The following is a 22433-nucleotide window of genomic DNA, read 5'->3' on the forward strand; positions in this document are numbered from 1 at the left end:
TGAAGCTGCAGTGTCTGCAGAGAGCGTGACCTCTCTGAGGCCCAGCAGCATTCGTTACTCTGACTCCTTCCATGCATGACCTCAGGACCCCTTGTAGTTGTCTGTCCTGGCCCCTCCCAAACCAAGCACCAAGCTCTGACTCCTTCAGGAATCTCTTACAGTCCTGATCTCACAGGAATTGGGGAATAATTTCCAACTCCCTCATTTCCTGTGTACACAAGTTACTTCTAGATCAGTCTATTTATTGCACTTTCTCAGTCCCCTCCTCCCATTAATCAGCCATTGGAACCAGGATACCTCCCTCTTCACTGCTTCATCCGCAGTACTATCTTGTCCTGCAAACACATCCTGCTCAATACAGACTGAAGTTTCTGTCATTGAGAATAGAGTGATCCATAAACCTGTAAAAGAGACAGTCTCAAATTCAGCCAGGTTAGGCTGGACTGGGGGTGGGGGTGGGGGTCTTAAACCTTGAATGGGCAGGGGTAGTGATGAAGAGGTGGAGCTGCTGCCAATGGGTGGTGCTTAGAGGGGTGGGAGGTGGCAGTGAAGGGAGCAGAAACATTCCAGGCCTCCCACAGGAATGCTGTAGATTCTTGAGTCTGTTCAGAAGTCATAGCCATAAGGTGAAACACAAAGACACGGATAAATCTTTTAGCTCCTTTGAATAGCCACTACTAGCAGTAGCCACTACTGCCTAGATTCTGGGGCCAGTTTTCCCTGGTAAGACAAAACCTCCTATTCCATTTTCCAACTCTGAATAGAAATGAAAGCATCTCTAAGGATTTAAGTGATCTCCCCACCCTCACCCCTCCCAACCTAACCTGGTCATTGCACTTTTGATGAGGCAGTGGCGGGGGCTCCGGATCCAGGGCATGGTCTCCTCTGGGCGCACTCCTGCACCGTTGGACCGCCAGAAGCTGAAGTTCTGAGCATCAGTCAGGGGGACCCTGAAGACCTGATTGGGGACTGAATGGTTGGGCAGGTTATCAGATTTCTTAGAGTTGGGTGCCCCCTTTTGTGCCTCAGGGCACCACAAGCCCAACCTAGCAACTAGGCTTGACCAGATGCTGAGAAGTCCTGGAAATGTAGTCACCACACCCAGCTCCACTTCTGGATTTCAGCATCTTACACCCTTCATGGCCAGTGGAATCAGTCTTGGTTCTTCCTGTGTTTACCACAAGTGCTAAGGTGGTGCAGAAACAAGTGGTCTGCCTACTTGGTTTCTCTTCTATTTGGCCATGCCACCTGGCTTGTGGGATCTTAGTTCCCCAACCAGGGATTGAACCCGGGTCCTCGGCAATAAGAGCACTAACCACACAACCCACTTGGAAAATGTGCAAGATGGGTCTACTGGTTCTTCCTCCCCTCCCCCTTGGCTTATTTCAGGAAATTCTCTGAAATTTAGCAGTGATACTGCCTTATGTTGAGGTATTGCTAACATAAAATTTATCAAGTGAAAGTGAAGTCGCTCAGTCATGTCTGACTCTTTTTGACCCCATGGACTGTAGCCTACCAGGCTCCTCCATTCATGGGATTTTCCAGGCAAGAATACTGGAGTGGATTGCCATTTCCTTCTCCAGGAGATCTTCCTGACTCAGGGTTGAACCCGGATCTCCCACATTGTAGGCAGACGCTTTACCATCTGAGCCATCAGGGAAGTCCTATAATTTATCAACTACCTGTTAAATTCTAAATGTTGTATTAGATATTTAAAAAATTTTGAATATCAGACTTACCTAGATGTTCTTTTTTTGAATTTTCACTCTTAATTTATTGTATAAATCTAATTATACCAATGTATAAAATTTGTATATGTTTTAAAACTTAGGATTATAGCCTAATATTCTGGCTATCTAGTCTTTATAATTATTATTAAAAAAAAAATCCCTACTATACTATTGGGGCCTTCCAGGTGGCTCAGCGGCAAAGAATCTGACTGCCAATGCAGGAGACTCAGGTTTGATCCCTGGGTCAGGAAGCCCCCTCTGGAGAAGGAAGTGGCAATGCACTCCGGTATTCTTGCCTGGGAAATACCATGGATAGAGGAGCCTGGGGGGCTACAGTCCATGGAGTTGCAAAGAGTCCAATATGATTAAGCAAAAAAAAAAAAAACTTCCACTTTTCACTGTTACAAGTAGGCTATTAACATATTGATACAGTTCTGTCACCACAGGATCCCAGAGTTGCCCTTTTATAGTCACATACTCCTCCCTCCACTCCTTGGTAATCAGTAATGTGTTCTTCAGTTCTGTAATTTTGTCAGTTTAAGAATGTTGTATAAATGGCATCATACAGTACAGGATCTTCTGGGGATTGGCTTTCTTTACATAGCAGAATTCCCTGGAGATTCCTGCAAGTATCTGCCTATATCAGTGGCTTGTCCTAGGAACTTTTTAAAATGTAAGTTTCTCTTTCACAAAAAACACTAGATTGTTATTCCAGTTTTCAGATGGTCCAGAGAGGTTAAGTGATCAAAGGATTTTGCCCAAGGTCACACAGCTTGTTGAGTTGAAACTCAGTTCAAATTCCAAAGTTTTGATCCTCATAACAATCCTGTAAGGTTGGCGGAGTCTGCATTTTCTGCCTTTTTTTTTTTTTCCCTAAATGAATGAAGAAACAAGTTAAAAAAGGATAAGTGACTTATCCATGGTGAGACACTTGAAAGAGAAAGTACTCACAGGTAGATCTTCTGCTGTCAATTCTGATTCAATTTTTATCTTATCTTGCTTACCTCACTATTGGAGCCTACTTTCTCCCTCTTCTCAGTCTCTTCTTGGCTCTTTTTGACCTTGCTGCCTGCTCTAAAACAGCGCCCCACCACATCCCAGCCACTTTAGCAACTCACAAACACCTTTTCTGCCCCTAGAATGGTGACAAATCCATGATACTTACATGTCTTTAACGATACCTTCCGAACAGCTTCATGGTACTTTGTGTGGCTATTTTGGTGCACGGAGTAATTCCCATCTTCTGAGATAATAGGGGGAAGCCTAGTGGGCACTGGATCCTTCTGGTCTGAAATGAGAGCAGACTTGTTCTGAGTACCTAGCAAATGGGGTTATTCGACTTTCTCAGTCTCTGGTCTCCATGCTAACCCAGCACAGGGCAGGGATCCCTCCAAGCCCCTCACAAGCCAAGTGTTGCAGGGTAAGAAGGGGTTCATGGGACACAGTAGTATCAGGAAGAGCATTTGGGGCAGCAGGTATCAAGTGTGTTAGAAGCATTAGAGAGGTCTCAGCTTGCTATTGATTTAGAGCTGGACTGGTGCTGGGTCAAGTGGAGAGGGACAGGGCCAGGAGCTGGAAAGGCAGTATAGAGTGGGATAGTGTAGTCTTAGCATTCTCATGGGGGTTTAGGAATCTTCTGAGATGCAAAATCTGTATCTTATAGTGACTGGAAAGATGAGATTTTCCTTACCCAGTGCTTTGATCTGAATGTTTGAATTCCCTCCACTTCTCCGCCCCCCAAATTCACATGTTGAAAACCTAATGCCCAAGGTAATAGCATTTGGAGGTGGGGCTCTTGGGGTGTGATTCATGAGACAGAGCCCTCATGAATGGAATAAGCGCCCTTATAAAAAGAGGCCTGAGAGAGCTTCCTGGCCCCTTCTGCCACGTGAGGGAACAACAGGAAGTCTGCAACCTGGAAGAGAGCCCTCACCTGGCTTCCTAATCCTGGACTGCCAGCCTCTAGAACTGTGAGAAATAAATCTCTGTTGTTTATAAGCCACCCAGTCTACGGTATTTTGTTACAGCAGCCTGCATGGACTAAGATACCCAGCCTCTCTTGTAGCAAGGCCAAGGGCCAAGAGGTTTGGCTAGGCCAATCAACGTGTCTTCTTCAGATTTTGAATCAAAGATTGGGGTTGCAAAGAAGCTGGGATCATGTGAAGTCTTTTTCTGTTGATGGAGGTTGGGGCAGTGAAGCTGCCTCTTGTCTCCAGCAGCATTATCTGGGGCCCAGTGTCCTCGGGGCCGGCAGTGCCCACAGCACTGAATGCACTGGTGTCTCTGCACAGCCAGGTCTATGGCGTGATTGTGAACCTTATTTCTGGTTACTGTCTGCCAAATTTGGTTCTCTGTCCCTTCTACAGTTTTTATGTGCCTCTTAATATTTTTTGAACAACTACTTCAAGGACTTGCCTGGGGGTCTAGTGGTTAAGAATTTGCCTTGCAATGCAGGGGGCTTGGGTTTGACCCCTGGTCAGGGAACTAAGTCCCACACGCCGCAGAGCAGATGAGCCTGTGCACCACAACTAGAGGGTCGGTGTGCCGCAGTGAAAGATCTCACGTATAGCAGCTAAGACCTGACACACCTGAGTAATTATTTTTTTTAAATAAAAAATTACTTCATTGTGTAACACACACACAAAAAGTCGTATATATAATTTATACAACTTAATGAATTTGGAGATAAGTATACACCTGTGAAACCATCACCAAAATCTATGCTACAAACATATCCATCTCCTCCAAAAACTTCCTCTCACCTTCTTTATTATTATTTTGTAACAAGAACATCTACCATAAACTCTAGTCTCTTTGCAGAGTTTTAAGTATATAGTATAGTATTAACTATACTATGCTATACAGTAGATCTTCAGGATTTATTCATCTTGCATAACTGAAACTTTTTACCCTTTGATTACTGCCCTCCTGTTTTTTCCTCTCCTGAGTCTCTGGAAAACACTGTTGTATTCTTTGCTTCTTTTGAGTTTAATTATTTTAGATTCCTCATATAAGTGGTATCATGTAATATGTGTCCTCTCTCTGGCTTATTTCACTTGGCATATCTTCCAGGTTCATCCATGTTGTTGCAAATGCCAGGATTTCCCTAGTTTTTTTTTTTTAAGGCCAAGTAATATTCCATTGTATGCATTTACCACATTTAAAAAATCCACCCAAGCCCTGATGGACATTTCTGTTACTTCCATGTCTTGGCTAGTGTGCATAATGCTGCAACAAATATGAGAGTGCAGATATCCCTTTGAGATCATGATTTCAATTTCTTTGGGGATATATATACCAGAAGTGAGACTGCTGGATCAAATGGTAGTTCTATTTTAATTTCTTGAGAAATTGCCCTACTGTTTTCTACAGTGGCTGTACCCATTTGCTTACCCACCACAATGCACATGGGTTCCCTTGACTTCTCACCAATGCTGTTAACTTTTGTGGATTTTTAAAAACATGATACCCACCTTGAGAGGTGTGAGGTGATATACATCGTTGGGGTTTTAATCTGCATTTCCCTGATGATTAGATGTTAAGCATCTTTTAATATACCTGTTGGCCATTTGTGTGTCTTCTTTGGAGAGGTCTATTCAGATCCTCTGCCCATTTAATTGGATTTTCTTTCTTTTTTGCTGTTGAGTTATAGGAATTCATTATATGTTTTGGGTATTAACCCTTTATCATATATATATGGTTTGCAAGTATTTTCTCCCATACTGTAGGTTGTCTTTTCAATTTGTTTCTTTTGCCATATGGAAGCTTTTAAGTTTGGTATAATCTCACCACTATCTTTATTTTTTTATTTTTCCATTTATTTTTATTAGTTGGAGGCTTATTACTTTACATCATTGCAGTGGTTTTTGTCATACATTGAAATGAATTAGCCATGGATTTACATGTATTCCCCATCCCGGTCCCCCCTCCCACCTCCCTCTCCACCCGATCCCTCTGGGTCTTCCCAGTGTACCAGGCCCGAGCACTTGTCTCATGCACCCAGCCTGGGCTGGTGATCTGTTTCACCCTAGATAATATACATGTTTCGATGCTGTTCTCTTGAAACATCCCACCCTCGCCTTCTCCCAGAGTCCACAAGTCTGTTCTATACATCTGAGTCTCTTTTTCTGTTTTGCATATAGGGTTATCGGTACCATCTTTCTAAATTCCATATATATGTGTTAGTATACTGTAATGGTCTTTATCTTTCTGGCTTACTTCGCTCTGTATAATGGGCTCCAGTTTCATCCATCTCATTAGAACTGATTCAAATGAATTCTTTTTAATGGCTGAGTAATATTCCATGTCACCACTATCTTTAAAAAAAAAATTCATGTTCTGCTTAAATAGGCTAGATTTGGCTTGCATCTCAGAACCCTGAGCTTGTGAACTGGATCAAAGTTTGCCATTCTCTCTGGAAATTGTTGAGATTGCTGACTCATCTTGGGTGGGTGGTGGGGATGCCTGCTGTTCTGTAGTTCTTCCGCAGTTCCTGCTTTCCCCTTTATTCTGCTTGGCCCCACACGTTCATCATCTCTGTCCCTCCACCCTCCCTCTTGCCCTTCCATGGACATCTTTAACATTCTCTGTGACAGTGACACCACCAGAGTGGGGCAAAGTTTGAGTCCCCTCCATTGACAGTTGAAGGCTGGGACAGGTGGAACCCTGGACTGAACCAGGGGTTGGCTTTATACTTCATCACAGGTTACATTTCCTAGAAACAGTGTCATTTGAGTTTGGTTGTTTGACTTTGACTAAGTGGCGTAATTTGACTTTCCAAATTATGCCACTAAGGGTGGCAGAATGTCCATAGCCAAATAAGTGCAGACCCGGAAAGAGCAAGAGCATATTCCTAGTGGGCAATGGGACCTGGACTGCAAGTAAGTACTGATTTAGGTGCAGGTGACAGTGGGAGCTCTTTCTCTGGTCCTGAGGCCTCAGGCTGATTGTTCTTTAAGGTATAGCCATATGATTATTACCAGATGACTGTTATGTCAGTTTCTGAGTAGTAGGCACCCAGTTTCCTGTATGGGTTACCGTGTGCTTGGAGGTATATTAGACAGTATCACCCACTTGGATGCCTTCCTCTTGAATCAAGCACTAGTTGGCCTACTCCTCAGATCAGTATTTGGCAAGCTGGAAGATATTTTTGGTAACCCATAGCTTTGCCAAGTTTTGGAAGCCACCCGAGGTGAAGGGTGGTGACGGTCAGGTAAGAATCATGCCACAGCTACTGTGAAAGGGGATGTTCTGGATAGTGTGATGCAATGAACTCTTTATAAGTAAACTCCACTGTGACAAGGGAGAAAATTTCATCATTTTTTTGGCAGATGTTATAACAGAGGCTCTTCATCCACTCAGTTAATACTATACTCCATATGGTTTTTTGTGGTAAATAGATAGGAAGGGCCCTGACAGCTTCTTCTAGAACCAGGCCATAAATTAGGAATTGCCAAAAGACCACATTTAATGCTTTGAATGGACTGTGAAGGATATATGGGGTAATGCAAAAATAGTTGGCTGGATCTTCTATTTTTCCAAATTTATGTTGTAGATTTCTCAGTAGTATAAACTTCCCAAGGCCCCTAGGAAGGTCACAAAATCTTAGTTTCCCACTGCTTTGCCCATTGTTTCTGTTAGTTGGAACTGGGGCTGATTGGCCACAATGTTTTCAGACTGAAAACTTTTTACAATGGGTCTACCTATGATGGCTCAGATGGTAAAGAATCTTCCTGCAATGCAGGAGACCTGGGTTTGATCCCTGTGTCAGGAAGAACCCCTGGAGAAGGGAATAGTTACCCACTCCAGTATTCTTGCCTGGAGAATTTCATGGACAGAGGAGCCTGGTGGGCTATAGCCCATGGGGTCACAAAGAGTTGGACATGACTGAGCAACTAAGTATCTACGCTACCTCAGTGGCTCCCAGAATGCTGAATTTTAGATTAAGGTATTTGCTGGTTTGTTCCAGATTCTTAGTACATAGTGATGATAACATCTAACAGATATTACTTGAAGTTGGTGTCACTGTAAGCAGAGTAATACCACCCAGACTAGAAATGCATACAAGATATTTGTAGAACATACTTGTAGAAATGCAAACATTTCTAGATGTTGTGGTATTGTACATAAAATATGACTCCTATCTAAGAGGTCGTATTAGATATGAGGCAAGTTGACTGGAGTATTAACATGGACTGAAACTGGTTGAAGTATTTTTGGAAGGCTATCTTGCACTTAGTCTTTCCTGATATCAGGAAATTGTCAGTGATTTGGGAGGAAGTGAACAAGAACATAAACCCAGGGAACCAGACCAATTCGCAGGGCACATTTTACACATGGGAGCAGTTCCTTTGCCTCCAAAAATATCTTCCTTAAAGTGCAGTTCTTAAGAATTCTGAACACAAGGAAAGTGGGGGTGGGGCACGAGATAAGATAGAGACAGTGCTGGTGATATAAAATGCAGACTGCTGTCTTTTGAAGACTGCTGATATAAAATGGATTGCTTGGATCTTCTAGAGATAACAACAATAAAAAGAGCTGATATGCAGTGAATGTGCTTGGCACAACTGTAAAACATGGGTACTGTTACCTTATTTTATAAATGGAGAAACAGAGGCCCAGAGAAGTTTAGTGATTTGCCGAGATTACATGACTAGCATATGGCCAAGACGTGAGTTTAACCCAGCACTTTGGCGCTACTGCCCATGCTCTTAACCACCACATTAAATTGGCTTTTGAAATATCATCAGGGTTTCCAGGAAAGACCAAGGGCTAAAGAAAAACAAGAACTGATAGAACTACCCTCTTAGTGGGCTCCCTTGTGTATAGCTCAGTGAGGGCCCTGTCAAGGGTGTCTTCTTACCCTGAAGAAGCCTTGTGTTGGGTAAGGGACTTAGTAATAATATTACCTTGTTCCAGAAGCAGATCTTTGCCTCCCTGAGGGTCACTTAAATGCAGAACATCATTTCCTATGACTAGCATCGAGGGAACAGAGAAGACTGGAACCTGGTGGGTCACTCTTCAGTGGATTAGACCAGTCTCAGTGGGGAGAACCAGGGGGAAAGACCAAGCCCCTGTGAAAAAAGTGTTCTATCTGCTGCAATACAGACACAGTCACTTGCCTTGGAGCTGCCCATTCCTGAGGCTCTGGCAGGGTGGTATTACTCTGCTTGCAGTTATACCAACTTCAAGACAACTGCGAGTAATGTCTGTTAGATATTATCTAACTGTGAGTAGCTTGAGTATCTTCTCCCTCTAGTTTCAAGTGGATGAGGATGATGGTCTGTAGCAGCTATGAGATGTATGAGTTTTTCCAAAAATATACTTCTATAATTTCAGTACGTTTATCCATTTAGAAAGGTGGAGGGGCTCAGAGACTTTGGCCAGTTCACTCTCGGCTGCATTGTGCTGTTCATGCTCCTGTTCGAAAAGCCAGAACTACAGTGCCCTCTGCTGGAGTCTAAGAATGGCATATCCAGCTGTCTTCTCATAGCGGGTCATCAAAAAGGAAGCTAGGAGAGGTCAAGAGAACTAGGAGACTGAGCAGAGTACTTTCCAGCAAGGGTGGGGAAAACCACCTATGGGATCCCTTTGACAAGATTCAGAAAACGAGAATACAGCTTTTACCAAAGGTTTACTTTTTCTTTGAAGAGATTCATTTGGAAGTAAGAGCAACTAGGAGGACTCATTATGGAATTCCTCTGGGAGGAGGAATGATAAAGGTCGCAGTGGAGGAAGATGGAGTGAGGCCCTTCGGATTTGCAGAGCTTGGAGGTCACTGTGTCTGTGGCTGGAGGGCTGTCACTAGAGAGTCTGGCAGGGAGACTCTGTCATTTGTTTCAAATAAGGACAAGCATAAGCACTCTTTACCACCAATCCCCATCAATTTGCCTCTGAGACGACTGTCAGTGGGCAATGCCCTGAGTGGAGATGTGTGCTGGGATTATATCTAGCTTGACCTAGGTTTTTCATATAACAAGGCAAGGGAGTTGTCTTAGCAAAGGGCCACATAAGGGAATTTTTCTGAAATTCTAAGACACTTCTGAACCAAGAAAAGAGTGCAGGTGTGACACTAAAACAAGATAGGAGAACAAGGTTCAAAGCAACTGGTGAAAGAGATTCAGCAAAGGAGAGGACAGATATGTGGCCAGGCTCTCCTGGGCAGGATAGGGAGGGAAAGCTTAGGCACTAAAGGTGAATGAACTCAGGAAGCTTGGCTGAACCTGCAGGGGCAGCTAGTAGAATTAGGATCAGTAAGGTGAGTCTGGAAGGGGTAGGAATTACTGATTGGTGGACAAGAGAGTTCTGGTCACTGGTCAGGGATGCTCTGTGAGCAACTGCAATTGACCAGGCTCTTTCAGGGTCTGGATGAGCTATCCTTTGATGCCAGCTAGCATTTGTTGCTTCTCAAGAAATCTTATGGTTAAAAATATTGCTTTTCATGGGAATTCCCTGGTGGTCTGATGGTTAGGACTTGGTGCTTTCACTGCCAAAGGACTCAGGGGAACTAAGATCCTATAAGCTATATGACCCAAATATATATATTGCTTTTCAGGCTCTCTACTCTGGCAAGTATGTTTTGAGTAGCAAATATATTCCAGTCAAAGGAAAGGTATATATTCCCTATGTAAATAACACTATGGTTTTTAACTTTTCTTCCAATCATCTGTCATACAGTTTTATGTGCTAGGTCTTAGGTGTACTACATACATTGTATATTTAATTTACTCTCCACAACAGATCAGTAACGAAGGCATTATTATCTCCATTTACAGGTGAGGAAAATGAGGCACTCTGAATTTGCTTAGTGTGAGTTAGCTCCCTGAACAACTTTGAGTACCTGATGAAAATGAGTTTCTGAAGTCAAGGACAGACCAAAATATGCTCTCCACACCCAGGTTTCCTCTTTGGCTTTTCTATTTTGGTTCTTTATCAGGAGGAAAAGCAGAGAAGGCAATGGCACCCCACTCCAGTACTCTTGCCTGGGAAATCCCATGGACGGAGGAGCCTGGTGGGCTGCGGTCCATGGGGTCGCGAAGAGTCGGACACGACTGAGCGACTGACTTCACTTTCACTTTTCACTTTCATGCATTGGAGAAGGAAATGGCAACCCACTCAGTGTTCTTGCCTGGAGAATCCCAGGGACGGAGGAGCCTGATGGGCTGCCATCTATGGGATCGCACAGATTCGGACACGACTGAAGTGACTTAGCAGCAGCAGCAGGAGGAGGAAAAGAAAGGAAGGGGGCAGAGACTGGCAGAATATTTAGTTACCTGTGTTGACTCACTTCTACAAGTTTTCATTATGACTATAATAAGGAAGGCTTGAGTGGGCCCTCATATCTACTAGAAGGGAAAAAAAAAAACCTTTCTTGAAAGGAAAATTGTGAATAACTTTAAAATATCATTATAGTATGTGTTAAGAATGTGAAGTGTTAATAGGTTCATTTTAATGTTGCTGTTAAAGCCGTCACTGAAGAGCCAGATAAGAGTGTGGCTGATCTGAGCATGGAGAACAGGCTGAAGTGCTAGTACAGGTGGTCAGAAAAAGGTCAAGCCACTTGAGTGAATGTAGTAACAAGGTGAAATCAGTCAGAAAGCGAGCAGGGCCAGAGAATCATTCTGAAGACAAGTGTGGGTTACAACTCACAGTCCTGTAAGATCACTTGTGTTGTGGAACTAAGGGTGGGCACAGTCAGGAACTGTGTGTTCCTTGAATTAATGAATGTAGAAATTGAGATTAGGAAGACCTGGTTAAGCATGGTGGATGGATGTGGTTTTGTAAGAGCCAAACAGAATGCAGTATTTTCTCCACACATACTTTTTCCAAACCAGTTCTGAAGTAATAGAAAGGTATGAAGCAAGTTCCCCATTATGGTGGTCCACATTCCCAAACTTCTACCAGCTGACATACTGTAAGCAACATTAGCACCATCAGGATTCAGAACCAGGTGAGCTCTGTTGCTCTTTCTTGTTAATATGTTAAATAAGATGAAAGCTAAGAGTTTACCATTTAATTTAGCAACATCACCATGGATAGGAGCACTGGTGACTAGGTATGTTTCAGTGGACTGGTAGGGGCAAGAGCCCAATTGATGTAGGTTGAAGAGAGATTGGCAAGACATTTGGAGACGGAAAGACCAGACAATTCTTTTGAGAAACTTTTCTGTATAGGGGGTAGGCAGGGAAATAGGATGTAAGCTTCCAAAATGGAAGAAATTATAGCATGTAGGTGTGTAGGGAATGGTTAGACATAGAAAAACTGATGCAACAGTTGGAGTAGAATTGGAGTAGTATCTTTGAATAGTCAAAAATCTGATACACAAGTGGAGGGGTTGGTCTTAAGTGTGTAGAACATTCACTTGTTATTATAAGACATATATGGGCACAGATGCAGGTAGATGGATAGATACAGTTTGTGAGGGGTTATATAAATTATCTTCCAGTTGCTTCCATTTTCACTGTGAAATTGAAGGAAAGTCATTATCTGAGAGTGAGGATAGGGGAGGAAGCGGTGGAGGTTTGAGAGAAGAGAAGGTATGAAGAGGCCTTCAGGAGAGTGAGAGAATGCATAGAACAAAGAAATGTAGTCTAACATTTGGGCAGCCATAAAGGCCCACTTGAGTTTAGTGATCAGGAATTTTAAAGTGAGGTCAATCAGTGTGGTTGTTTTTCTCCTGTTGATGAGTATAAACTACTTTTCTTAGGAATTTTTGGTATAATCAGGAGTGGGAGGGGGGAGAATGGTGGAGAAAAAATGGGGACAACAGCTTGAGGGGACCATATGATCAGGAGAGGATTTCTTTTTTTCCCAGATGGAAGAGATTACAGCACATGTGTATACTTATGGGAATGATCTGGGAAGAGGGGAAAAACTGAGGGAGAAGGGGATAATTACAGGAGCAAAATCCTTGAGGTTAAGAGTGGATTAGATCCATGACTTCCCTGGTGGTCCAGTAGTTAAGAATCTGCCTGCCAATGCAGGGACACAGGTTCAATCTCTGTTCCAGGAAGATCCCACGTGCCACAGAGCAACTAAGCCTATATGCCACAACTACTGAGCCTGCGCTCCAGAGCCCATGCTTCCTAACAAGAGATGCCACCATAATGAGAAGCCCATTGCACTGCAACAAAGAGTAGCCTCCACTTGCCACAACTAGGGAAAGCTCACACACAGCAACAAAGATCCAGTGCAGCCAAAAATAAATAAACCTTAAAAAAAAAAAGTGGATGAGATATAGTAGACAAATGGAGTTAGTTCATTCATTGTAGTAGAGGGAAGACAGAAATGCAGTGGAATGTTAGATGTGATGATGGAAAGTGTCTTTTGATTACTCCTACTTAGTTAAATAAGGAACAAGGAAGTTACTACCTCAGTGTAAGGATGGGAGAGGGCATTTTAGAGATTTGAGGAGAGAATAGATGTGAAGTTGCCTTGAGGAGTGGGAGAGTGGCTAGGGAAATATAATAGGATTATCAGGAAGTCCCAAGTGCTCACTTGAGATTTGTGGTTATTGTTCCTAATCATTCTAGGAAGACTAGATGTCCTAGGAGGAGAGCCATATACACATACCTTTGTCTTTATAGATTGCCCTGGAGTTCAACACTCCAGCTCCCTTGAGTTTCATAGCCTTATCCTGAGCTTCTAGAGTCAGCCTGTGTACCCCAGAGCTTGGTCACATGAGCCCAGACTTCAGTTCTGGGGCAGCTGACGTCGCTTCAAGGGAATACTAGAAACAGAACATAATACATAATTGCTATTGAGTGGAATTTTTACGTAGAAGTCTTAATAATATGACTGAAACCAAACTTCGCAGAGGGTAGTCAAGTTCCCTGAATGTCTTTGTGCATAGATATTTCAGGATGTGCACAATTAAAATGACTGGTGAAGAACATACAATATGCTGCCACTTTATGGCAAAAGACACACATGGATTGAAAGTGAGGGGATGGAAAAAGATACTTCATGCAAATGGAAACAGTAAGAAATCAGGGGTAGCAATACTCTTATCAGACAAAATAGACTTTAAAACAAAGTCCATAAAGAAAGACAAAGAAGGACACTATATAATGATAAAGGAATCATTATATTACAAGAAGAGGATATTACATGTGTTATTAATAACATATATACAGCCAATATACACCCAACAAGACAAAATGGTTCTCTGAGGAGGTATTACAAAATAGCTGAAAAAAGAAGAGAAACAAAAGGCAAAGGAGAAAAGGAAAGATATACCCACCTGAATGCAGAGTTCCTAAGAATAGCAGGGAGAGATAAGAAAGTCTTCTAAGTGAACAATGCAAAGAAATAGAGGAAAACAATAGAATGGGAATGACTAGAGATCTCTTCAAGAAAATTAGAGATACCAAGGGAACACATCATGCAAAGATGGGTAGAGTAAAGGACAGAAACAGTATGGACCTAACAGAAACAGAAGATACTAAGGAGAGGTGGCAAGAATACATGGGAGAACTGTACAAAAAAGGTCTTAATGAGCCGGATAACCACCATGGTATGTTCACTCACCTAGAATCAGACATCCTGGAGTGTGAAGTCAAGTGGGCCTTAAGAATCACTACTACGAACAAAGCTAGTGCAGGTGATGGAATTCCAGCTGAGCTATTTCAAATCCTAAAGGATGATGATGCTGTTCAAGTGTTTTACTCAATATGCCAGCAAATTTGGAAAACTCAGCAGTGACCACAGCACTGGAAAAGGTCAGTTTTCATTCCAATTCCAAAGAAGGGCAATGCCAAAGAATGTTCAAATTACCATACAATTGTGCTCATTTCACATGCTAGCAAGGTAACGCTCAAAATCCAAGCTAGGCTTCAATAGTATGTTAACCGAGAACTTCCGATGTACAAGGTGGATTTAGAAAAGGCAGAGGAACAGAGATCAAATGGCCAACATCTGTTGGATCACAGAAAACCCAAAGGAATTTCAGAAAAATATCTACTTCTGCTTCATTGACTAATCTAAAGCCTTTGACTGTGTGGATTACAACAAACTGAAAAATTCTTAGAGAGATGGGAATATCAGACCATCTTACCTGCCTCCTGAGAAATCTGTATGCAGGTCAAGAAGCAACAGTTAGAGCCAGACATGGAACAATGGACTGGTTCAAAGTTGAGAAAGGAGGCTGTATATTGTCACCCTGCTTATTTATGCAGCGTACATCATGTGAAATGCTGGACTGGATGACTTGCAAGTGGAATCAAGATTGCTGGGAACAATATCAATAACCTCAGATATGCAGATGACACCACCCTAATGGAAGAAAGCAAAGAGAAACTAAAGAGCCTCTTGATGAGGTGATAGAGGAGAGTGAAAAAGCTGGCTTAAAACTCAACATTGAAAAAACTAAGATCATAGCATTTAGTCCCATCACTTCATGGCAAATAGGTGGGGAAACAATGGAAACAGTGAGACTTTATTTTCTTGAGTTCCAAAATCACTGCAGATGATGACTGCAGCCAAGAAACTAAAAGACGCTTGCTCCTTGGAAGAAAAGCTATGACAAACTTAGTATATTAAAAAGCAGAGACATCACTTTGCCAACAAAGGTCCATCTAGTTAAAGCTATGGTTTTTCCAGCTTTATGGATGGATGTATGGATGTGAAAGTTGGACCATAAAGAAGGCTGAGCACCAAAGAATTGGTGCTTTCAAACTGTGGTTGTGGAGAAAACTCTTGAGAGTCCCTTGGACAGGAGATCAAACAGGTCAATCCTAAAGGAAATTTCCTGAATATTAATTGGAAGGACTGAGGCTGAAGCTGAAGCATCAATACTTTGGCCACCTGATTCAAAGAACTGACTCACTGGAAAAGACCCTGATGCTGGGCAAGATTGAAGGTGGGAGAAGAAGGGGATGACAGAGGATGAGATGGTTGGATGGCATCACTGACTCAATGGACATGAGTTTGAGCAAACTCCGAGAGATTAGTGAAGGACAGGGAAGCCTGGCGAGCTGCAGTCCATGGGGTTGCAGAGTCAGACATGACTGAATGACTGAACAACAATAACAGAAATACACCCAATATGGGAGTACCTAATACATAAAACAAATACTATCAGATATAAAGGAAGAAATTGACATGTTATGTGTACATATGATGTGTGTGTATATATGTAAATATATGTGCATATACACATACACACCTATATATGGCAAATATTTCAGTAATAGGAAGCTTTAACACCTCACTGACATCAAAGGACAGATCTTCCAGACAGAAAATCAGTAAAACAACAGAAATCCTATAGACACAATAAAACAGCTGGACTTAACTTATATCTACAAGACACTACATCCAAACAAAATAAAACAAAAAACAAAACAAAAACAAAAACAAAAAACCAGGACTTCCCTGGTGGTGCAATGGATAAGAATCCGCCTGTCAATGCAGAGGGCACATGGGTTTGATCCCTGGTTTGGGAAGATCCCACATGCTGAGGAGCAGCTAAGCCCACACACCACAACTACTGAAGCCCACGTGCCTAAAGCCTGTGTACCGCAACAAGAAAAGCCATCACAATGAGAAGCCCATGCACAAGAATGAAGAGTAGACCCTGCTCGCCACAACTAGAGAAAGTCCGCACAAAGTAACGAAGACCTAGCACAGTCAAAAATAAAAACAGATAAATAATTAAAAAAAAAAAAGAATCAGAGTACATATTCAAGTCTCCAGGAACATTTTCTAGAATAGACCACATAATTTCACACAAAACAAGACTCAACAAAGTTAAGAGGAAAGAAATAATTTCAAGCATCTTTTCTGACCATAACAGTATGAAACTAGAAATCAACCATATGAGAAAAAAATGCTTGTAATAAATGGGAGATGAGTCACTGGTTTCTGACTGGGATACAGTTAAAGTAGTCTGTGATCAAAGTGGGAGCTGGAAGTGCTTTGCTATAGTTGTGGCCTTCCTAGATTCTGAAATTTGCTCTTATGAAGTTCTTGCCTTAGCTCTACACATGGCTGGTTCATCCTCATTCTTCATGAGGTTGCTCAAACATTACTTCCTTGATTATTGTCTAAAGTGAACCTCTCCAAGTTGCTCTCCATCATGGGATCTGTGAACTCAGTTGCCTCCAAGAGTCAGGCAGAGTAAAACAAACTGAGCAAGAAACTTGTCCAGTCAAAATGGGCAGCTGCTACTTTACTCTGACCATTTGTGCTCATGTGGGAATTTAGGGCCAGTGTGGCCAGTTCTAATCTTTAAGAGAAGTCAGAAGTGTGGAATTTACATAAAATCTCCTGAGTTTAGATGTTGGTCCAAATTTTTTCAAGAAATCACTATGCAGACTGAGTCTGGCCCTCTGGCCAGCAGTTTATAACTCCTGAGCTGTTGCATCAACTCTCCCAGCCTCATATCCTTTCCATACTTGTTATGCTTGTTACAATCTGTGAATGTCTTATTTATTTATTGTCTGTGTTAGTCACTTTTGTATTCCCAGTGTCCGACACAGTGCCTGGCACAGTCAGTTCTCAACAAATAAATGTCTGATGTTGGATGAGAAGGGGAGTCTGGATTGATGCCCTACTTGGGGGTTTTCTATGTACTCTGAATATTATATATATGAATTATAAATATGTTTTATATGTATGTGTGAATTATAAATTTGTGTTTATATAGAGGTGTGTGTATATATATAAATATGTGTATACGCACACATCTATAAATAGCAAATATTTTCTCTTAGTCTTTTATTTATTTAATTTTGGCCATGCTGTATGGCTTGTGGGATCTTAGTTCCCAGACCAGGGATCAAACACAGGTCCTTGGCAATGAAAGTGTGGAGTCTTGACCACTAGACTAACAGGGAAGTCCCCTCTTAGTTGCTTTCTTGCCTTAACTTTATGATGTCTTTTGATACAGAATTATAGTTTGTTCTTTAGGAAAAGTTGTCGATCTTTAATTTTAGGCTTCTGGGCCTTATGTCCTATAAGAAAGTTTTCTGAAATCATCCTAGGATTGTGAAAATATTTTACATTTTCCTCTAATATTTCTATAGTTTTGTCTTATATGCTTAGGTCTTTACATCATCAAGAATTTATTTTTGTGTATGATATGAGGTGGATATCATATTATGCTAATGATGTCCTTTTTTACTTAATTTATAAAGTGTTTTCTAAAAGTATCAAATGCCTTTTTAGTTCCTAGTGATAGTTGGATATAACTTTTTGACATATAGGTGTGATGTATTTATATTTATCTATTTCCTAATAGTAAATCATCATTGCATTTCTGGAATAAATCCTACTTAATGGTAGATGATTGTCTTTATTCTTGAATTTAATCTGTTAGTGAATTTGTCCATTTACTGGTCTATGGGTTCCTCTTTTGTACTGTATTCTGTATTGTTTTATGTTATTTTATCAGTTTATGTTAGTATTGTAAAATTAATTGCTTATTTTCATTTTTTTCTATTAAGAATGGAATTATCTGTTAACATTTTGAAAATATTTCCTATCAAAATTGTCTGAGCCAAACATTTTGTTCTATGTAACTGTAATAACTTTCATTTTCTCTTATGATTATTTATTTAATAAGTTTATACTATTTATTTTAAATCTGTCTTATAATCCAAACATTTACAAAAACACATAAACCTCTTTTCACTTACTTGACAGTGTTCTTTGAAACACAGAAGTTTTAAGTATATGGGCTGCTGAAGCGAGCACAACACAGAAGTTTTTAATTTTTATGAAATCCAATTTATCTATCTTTTCTTCTGTCATTTATGCTTTTGCTGTCATTTATTACAAAACATTGCCTAACCCAAGGTCATGAAGATTTTTCTTCTAAAAGTTTTAAAGTTTTTAAAAAAATTTTATTTATTTTTTAAATATAAATTTATTTATTATAATTGGAAGCTAATTACTTTACAATATTGTATTGGTTTTGCCATATATTGACATGAATCTTCCACGGGTGTACATGTGTTTCCCAGCCTGAGCACCCCCCCTCAACCTCCCTCCCCATCCCATCCCTCTGGGTCATCCCAGTGCACCAGCCCCGAGCACCCTGTATCATGCATTGAACCTGGACTGGCGATCCATTTCACATATGATAATATACATGTTTCAATGCCATTCTCCCAAACCATCCCACCCTCGCCCTCTCCCACAGAGTCCAAAAGACTGTTCTATACATCTGTGTCTCTTTTGCTGTCTCACATACAGGGTTATCATTACCATCTTTCTAAATTTCATATATATGTGTTAGTATACTGTATTGGTGTTTTTCTTTCTGGCTTACTTCGCTCTGTATAATAGGCTCCAGTTTCATCCACATCATTAGAACTGATTCAAATATATTCTTTTTAATGGCAGAGTAATATTCCATTGTGTATATGTACCATAGCTTTCTTATCCATTCATCTGCTGATGGACATCTAGGTTGCTTCCATGTCTTGGCTATTATAAACAGTGCTGTGATGAACACTGGGGTACACATGTCTCTTTCAATTCTGGTTTCCTCGGTGTGTATGCCCAGCAGTGGGATTGCTGGGTCATATGGCAGTTCTATTTACGGTTTTTTAAGGAATCTCCACACTGTTCTCCATAGCGGCTGTACTAGTTTGCATCCCACCAACAGTGTAAGAGGGCTCTCTTTTGTCTACACCCTCTCCAGCATTTATTGCTTAGACTTTTGGATAGCAGCCATTCTGACTGGCGTGAAATGGTACCTCATTGTGGCTTTGATTTGCATTTCTCTAATAATGAGTGATGCTGAGCATCTTTTCATGTGTTTGTTAGCTATCTGTATGTCTTCTTTGGAGAAATGTCTGTTTAGTTCTTTTGCCCATTTTTTGATTGGGTTATTTATTTTTCTGGAATTGAGCTGCAGGAGTTGCTTGTATATTTTTGAGATTAATTATTTATCAGTTGCTTCATTTGCTACTATTTTCTCCCATTCTGAAGGCTGTCTTTTCACCTTGCTTATAGTTTCCTTTGTTGTGCAAAAGCTTTTAATTTTAATTAGGTCCCATTTGTTTATTTTTGCTTTTATTTCCAATATTCTGGGAGGTGGGTCATAGAGGATCCTGCTGTGATTTATGTCGGAGAGTGTTTTGCCTATGTTCTCCTCTAGGAGTTTTATAGTTTCTGGTCTTACATTTAGAATCAATATAGTAAAAATGAATATATTACCCAAAGCAATCTATAGATTCAATGCAAGCCCTATTAAGCTACCAATGGTATTTTTCACAGAACTAGAAAAATAATTTCACACTTTGTATGGAAATACAAAAAACCTCGAATAGCCAAAGCAATCTTGAGAAAGAAGAATGGAACTGGAGAAATCAACCTGCCTGACTTCAGGCTCTACTACAAAGCCACAGTCATCAATACAGTATGGTACTGGCACAAAGACGGAAATATAGATCAATTGAACAAAATAGAAAGCCCAGAGATAAATCCATGCACCTATGGACACCTTATCTTCGACAAAGGAGGCAAGAATATACAATGGAGAAAAGACAATCTCTTTAACAAGTGGTGCTGGGAAAACTGGTCAACCACTTGTAGAAGAATGAAACTACAACACTTTCTAACGCCACACACAAAAATAAACTCAAAATGGATTAAAAGTTTTAAAGTTTTAGCTCTTACATTTATGTCTGTGATCCATTTTGAGTTTATTTTTGCATATGGTGTGAGGTGGCATCCAATTTCATTCTTTTGCATGTGATTATCCAGTTTTTGCAACACCATTTGTTGAAAAAACTATTCTCTCCCATTGAATTGTCTTGGCACCTTTACTGCAAATCAATTGACCATAAATATAAGGGTTTATTTCTAGACTCTCAATTCTATTTCACTGATCTAATATGGCAGTTCTTATGCCAACATCACCATGGTCTTGATTATAGAAGTTTTGTAGAAGAATTGAAATTGGGAAGTATGTCCTCCGTCATTCTTATTCTTCAAGATTGCTTTGGTTATTCTGGATGACCTATATTTCCATATAAATTTTAGGGTATCTTGTCAATTTCTATCAGATATCATTATCTTTGGGTAATATTTGTTTTTTAACTGAAGTATAGTTGACATACAATATTACATTAGTCTTATTTGGGTGATATTTCACCACAAGGAATTCTAAGCTTCTAAAATATGTCTGGAAAGGGACCTCACATTTATTCTCCCCTGTATCCTAACTCACATATAGGAATTTGGCAAATATTCAGGAATCTCTAGCTTGGTCCATTACAAGCTTATCTAAGTTTTTATCAATAATTCTTTACAATGCCCTAGTTCCTTGATGTATTTTAGAATATTAAATGCGAATAGCTCAATATTATAAATATTAGGAGCTCTTCTAAAGAAGCTCCGTTGAATAGGCTTGCTAGGTTAATTAATGTTCTCCATTTCCTCTGAAAAATGTATTAAAAGATGCCTGAAACACTCCAGTTGCAGCCAAGAGCTACTCTCTACCATACCCGCATACTTATGCTCCCACATACCAAGAGTCAGCTGTGATTTTTCTCCCCCCAAAATTTATTCCAGTTTTACTTTGTAATTGCAATTTAATGACATATTATTTAAACTAATGGAATATGTATTTTTAAAAAAGGATCAGTGGGTGCCTTCATGAGATTTACTAGGGGCACCCAAAGCAAGTAGTCCCAATCTTTCTCTATAAAATGTATCAAGCAAGAATTAAATACTCTTGTGGGATATTAAAAAAAGAGCAGTGATTTTGTATAAAAATGAAATTGAACGCTTTGGAAAAACTCATGCCTAAACTTTACACTTGGAGTTAAAATGGATGTGAGTTAGAAAATTACCATTTTGGAACTATCATAGAGATAACCAAATCATGAGTAGATGCTAAAACTAGTAAGAAAAAGTTTGATGTAAAATACGGTATTTACATTTTTTCAAAATATCTTCCTGGAAATCACTACTAATTACAAAATAAAAATAGTAACTTTGAAACTGTTTGGGTTTCGTCTCAGGGGCTCTGCAGAGCTCTGATACTGTAGTTCTTTATGTCTCAGTGCAGAAAAGAATTCAAGAGACAAAGTGATAGATAAGAAGTAGCTGATTAGAAAAGGACACTTGGAGGCTTACAAGCAGGTGGGCAAGGGGATGCCATGCTCCAAGAACTTACTGGGCTAGTTTTATAATCACAGGAAAAGTGGGGAGAGGGAGAAGGACTTCTTTGTCTTTCTTGAGTAGACGTCATGCTTCCATCATCAGCTCCTCCTCCAGGTTGGGCAAGGGAGTTTTCTTGTCCCTACATGGTCAAGCTAGGTGCACAAATTATTGTTTTTTATGTGTGCAGAGAGCATGTCCTACGGATCATTAACTTACTGAGCTCAATGGGCAGGATGTGAGTCTTATGCCACCATTGTTTTATTGTTTTGCGTCATGTCTTCTGCTGCTGTGTGGTGCTGTTGCTAAGCTAGTCTGCTTGGTTTCGTGGTTAAGCAAACCCGCTTCCTTAAGTAATCATTAAATTACAGGGTCTCCCATACTGTTTCGTGTAATTCCCCAGTGGGGTTAACTACTTATACACCTATTTTGTCCCTTTATTCTGTCGCTATCAACTTGGCAGTGAAGAAGACTGGAAAACACCACCTTAATCAAATGGTCAAAGTTAACATCACCAGTAATAGGACAAAATGACATCACAAGCCTCCTGATGTGATGTATTAAAGACGTAATATTGCTTATTCCTGC

The 22433-nt window shown here is 40.6% G+C and overlaps 1 protein-coding gene across 2 annotated transcripts in view; it reads right to left on the reverse strand.

Moving 5' to 3' along the window:
- Nucleotides 1-221: 221 nt before the first annotated feature.
- SPMIP11 (sperm microtubule inner protein 11) overlaps nucleotides 222-22433 on the reverse strand; it is a 29861-nt gene continuing 7649 nt past the window's right edge. Inside the window, exons 2-5 of one of the 2 annotated variants that reach the window (XM_020886961.2) lie at nucleotides 13302-13458; nucleotides 2896-3018; nucleotides 825-969; nucleotides 222-401 (exon numbers count right to left, since the gene is read on the reverse strand). In XM_020886961.2, coding sequence (XP_020742620.1) covers nucleotides 353-401; nucleotides 825-969; nucleotides 2896-3018; nucleotides 13302-13356 — 372 coding nt within the window. In that variant the 5' untranslated portion in view covers nucleotides 13357-13458 and the 3' untranslated portion in view covers nucleotides 222-352. The remainder of the gene's footprint in view (nucleotides 402-824; nucleotides 970-2895; nucleotides 3019-13301; nucleotides 13459-22433) is intronic. The other variant, XM_020886958.2, reaches the window with a different exon arrangement.

Source organism: Odocoileus virginianus, chromosome 24, assembly GCF_023699985.2.
Source record: "Odocoileus virginianus isolate 20LAN1187 ecotype Illinois chromosome 24, Ovbor_1.2, whole genome shotgun sequence".
In the NCBI taxonomy this organism is placed as follows: domain Eukaryota; kingdom Metazoa; phylum Chordata; class Mammalia; order Artiodactyla; family Cervidae; genus Odocoileus; species Odocoileus virginianus.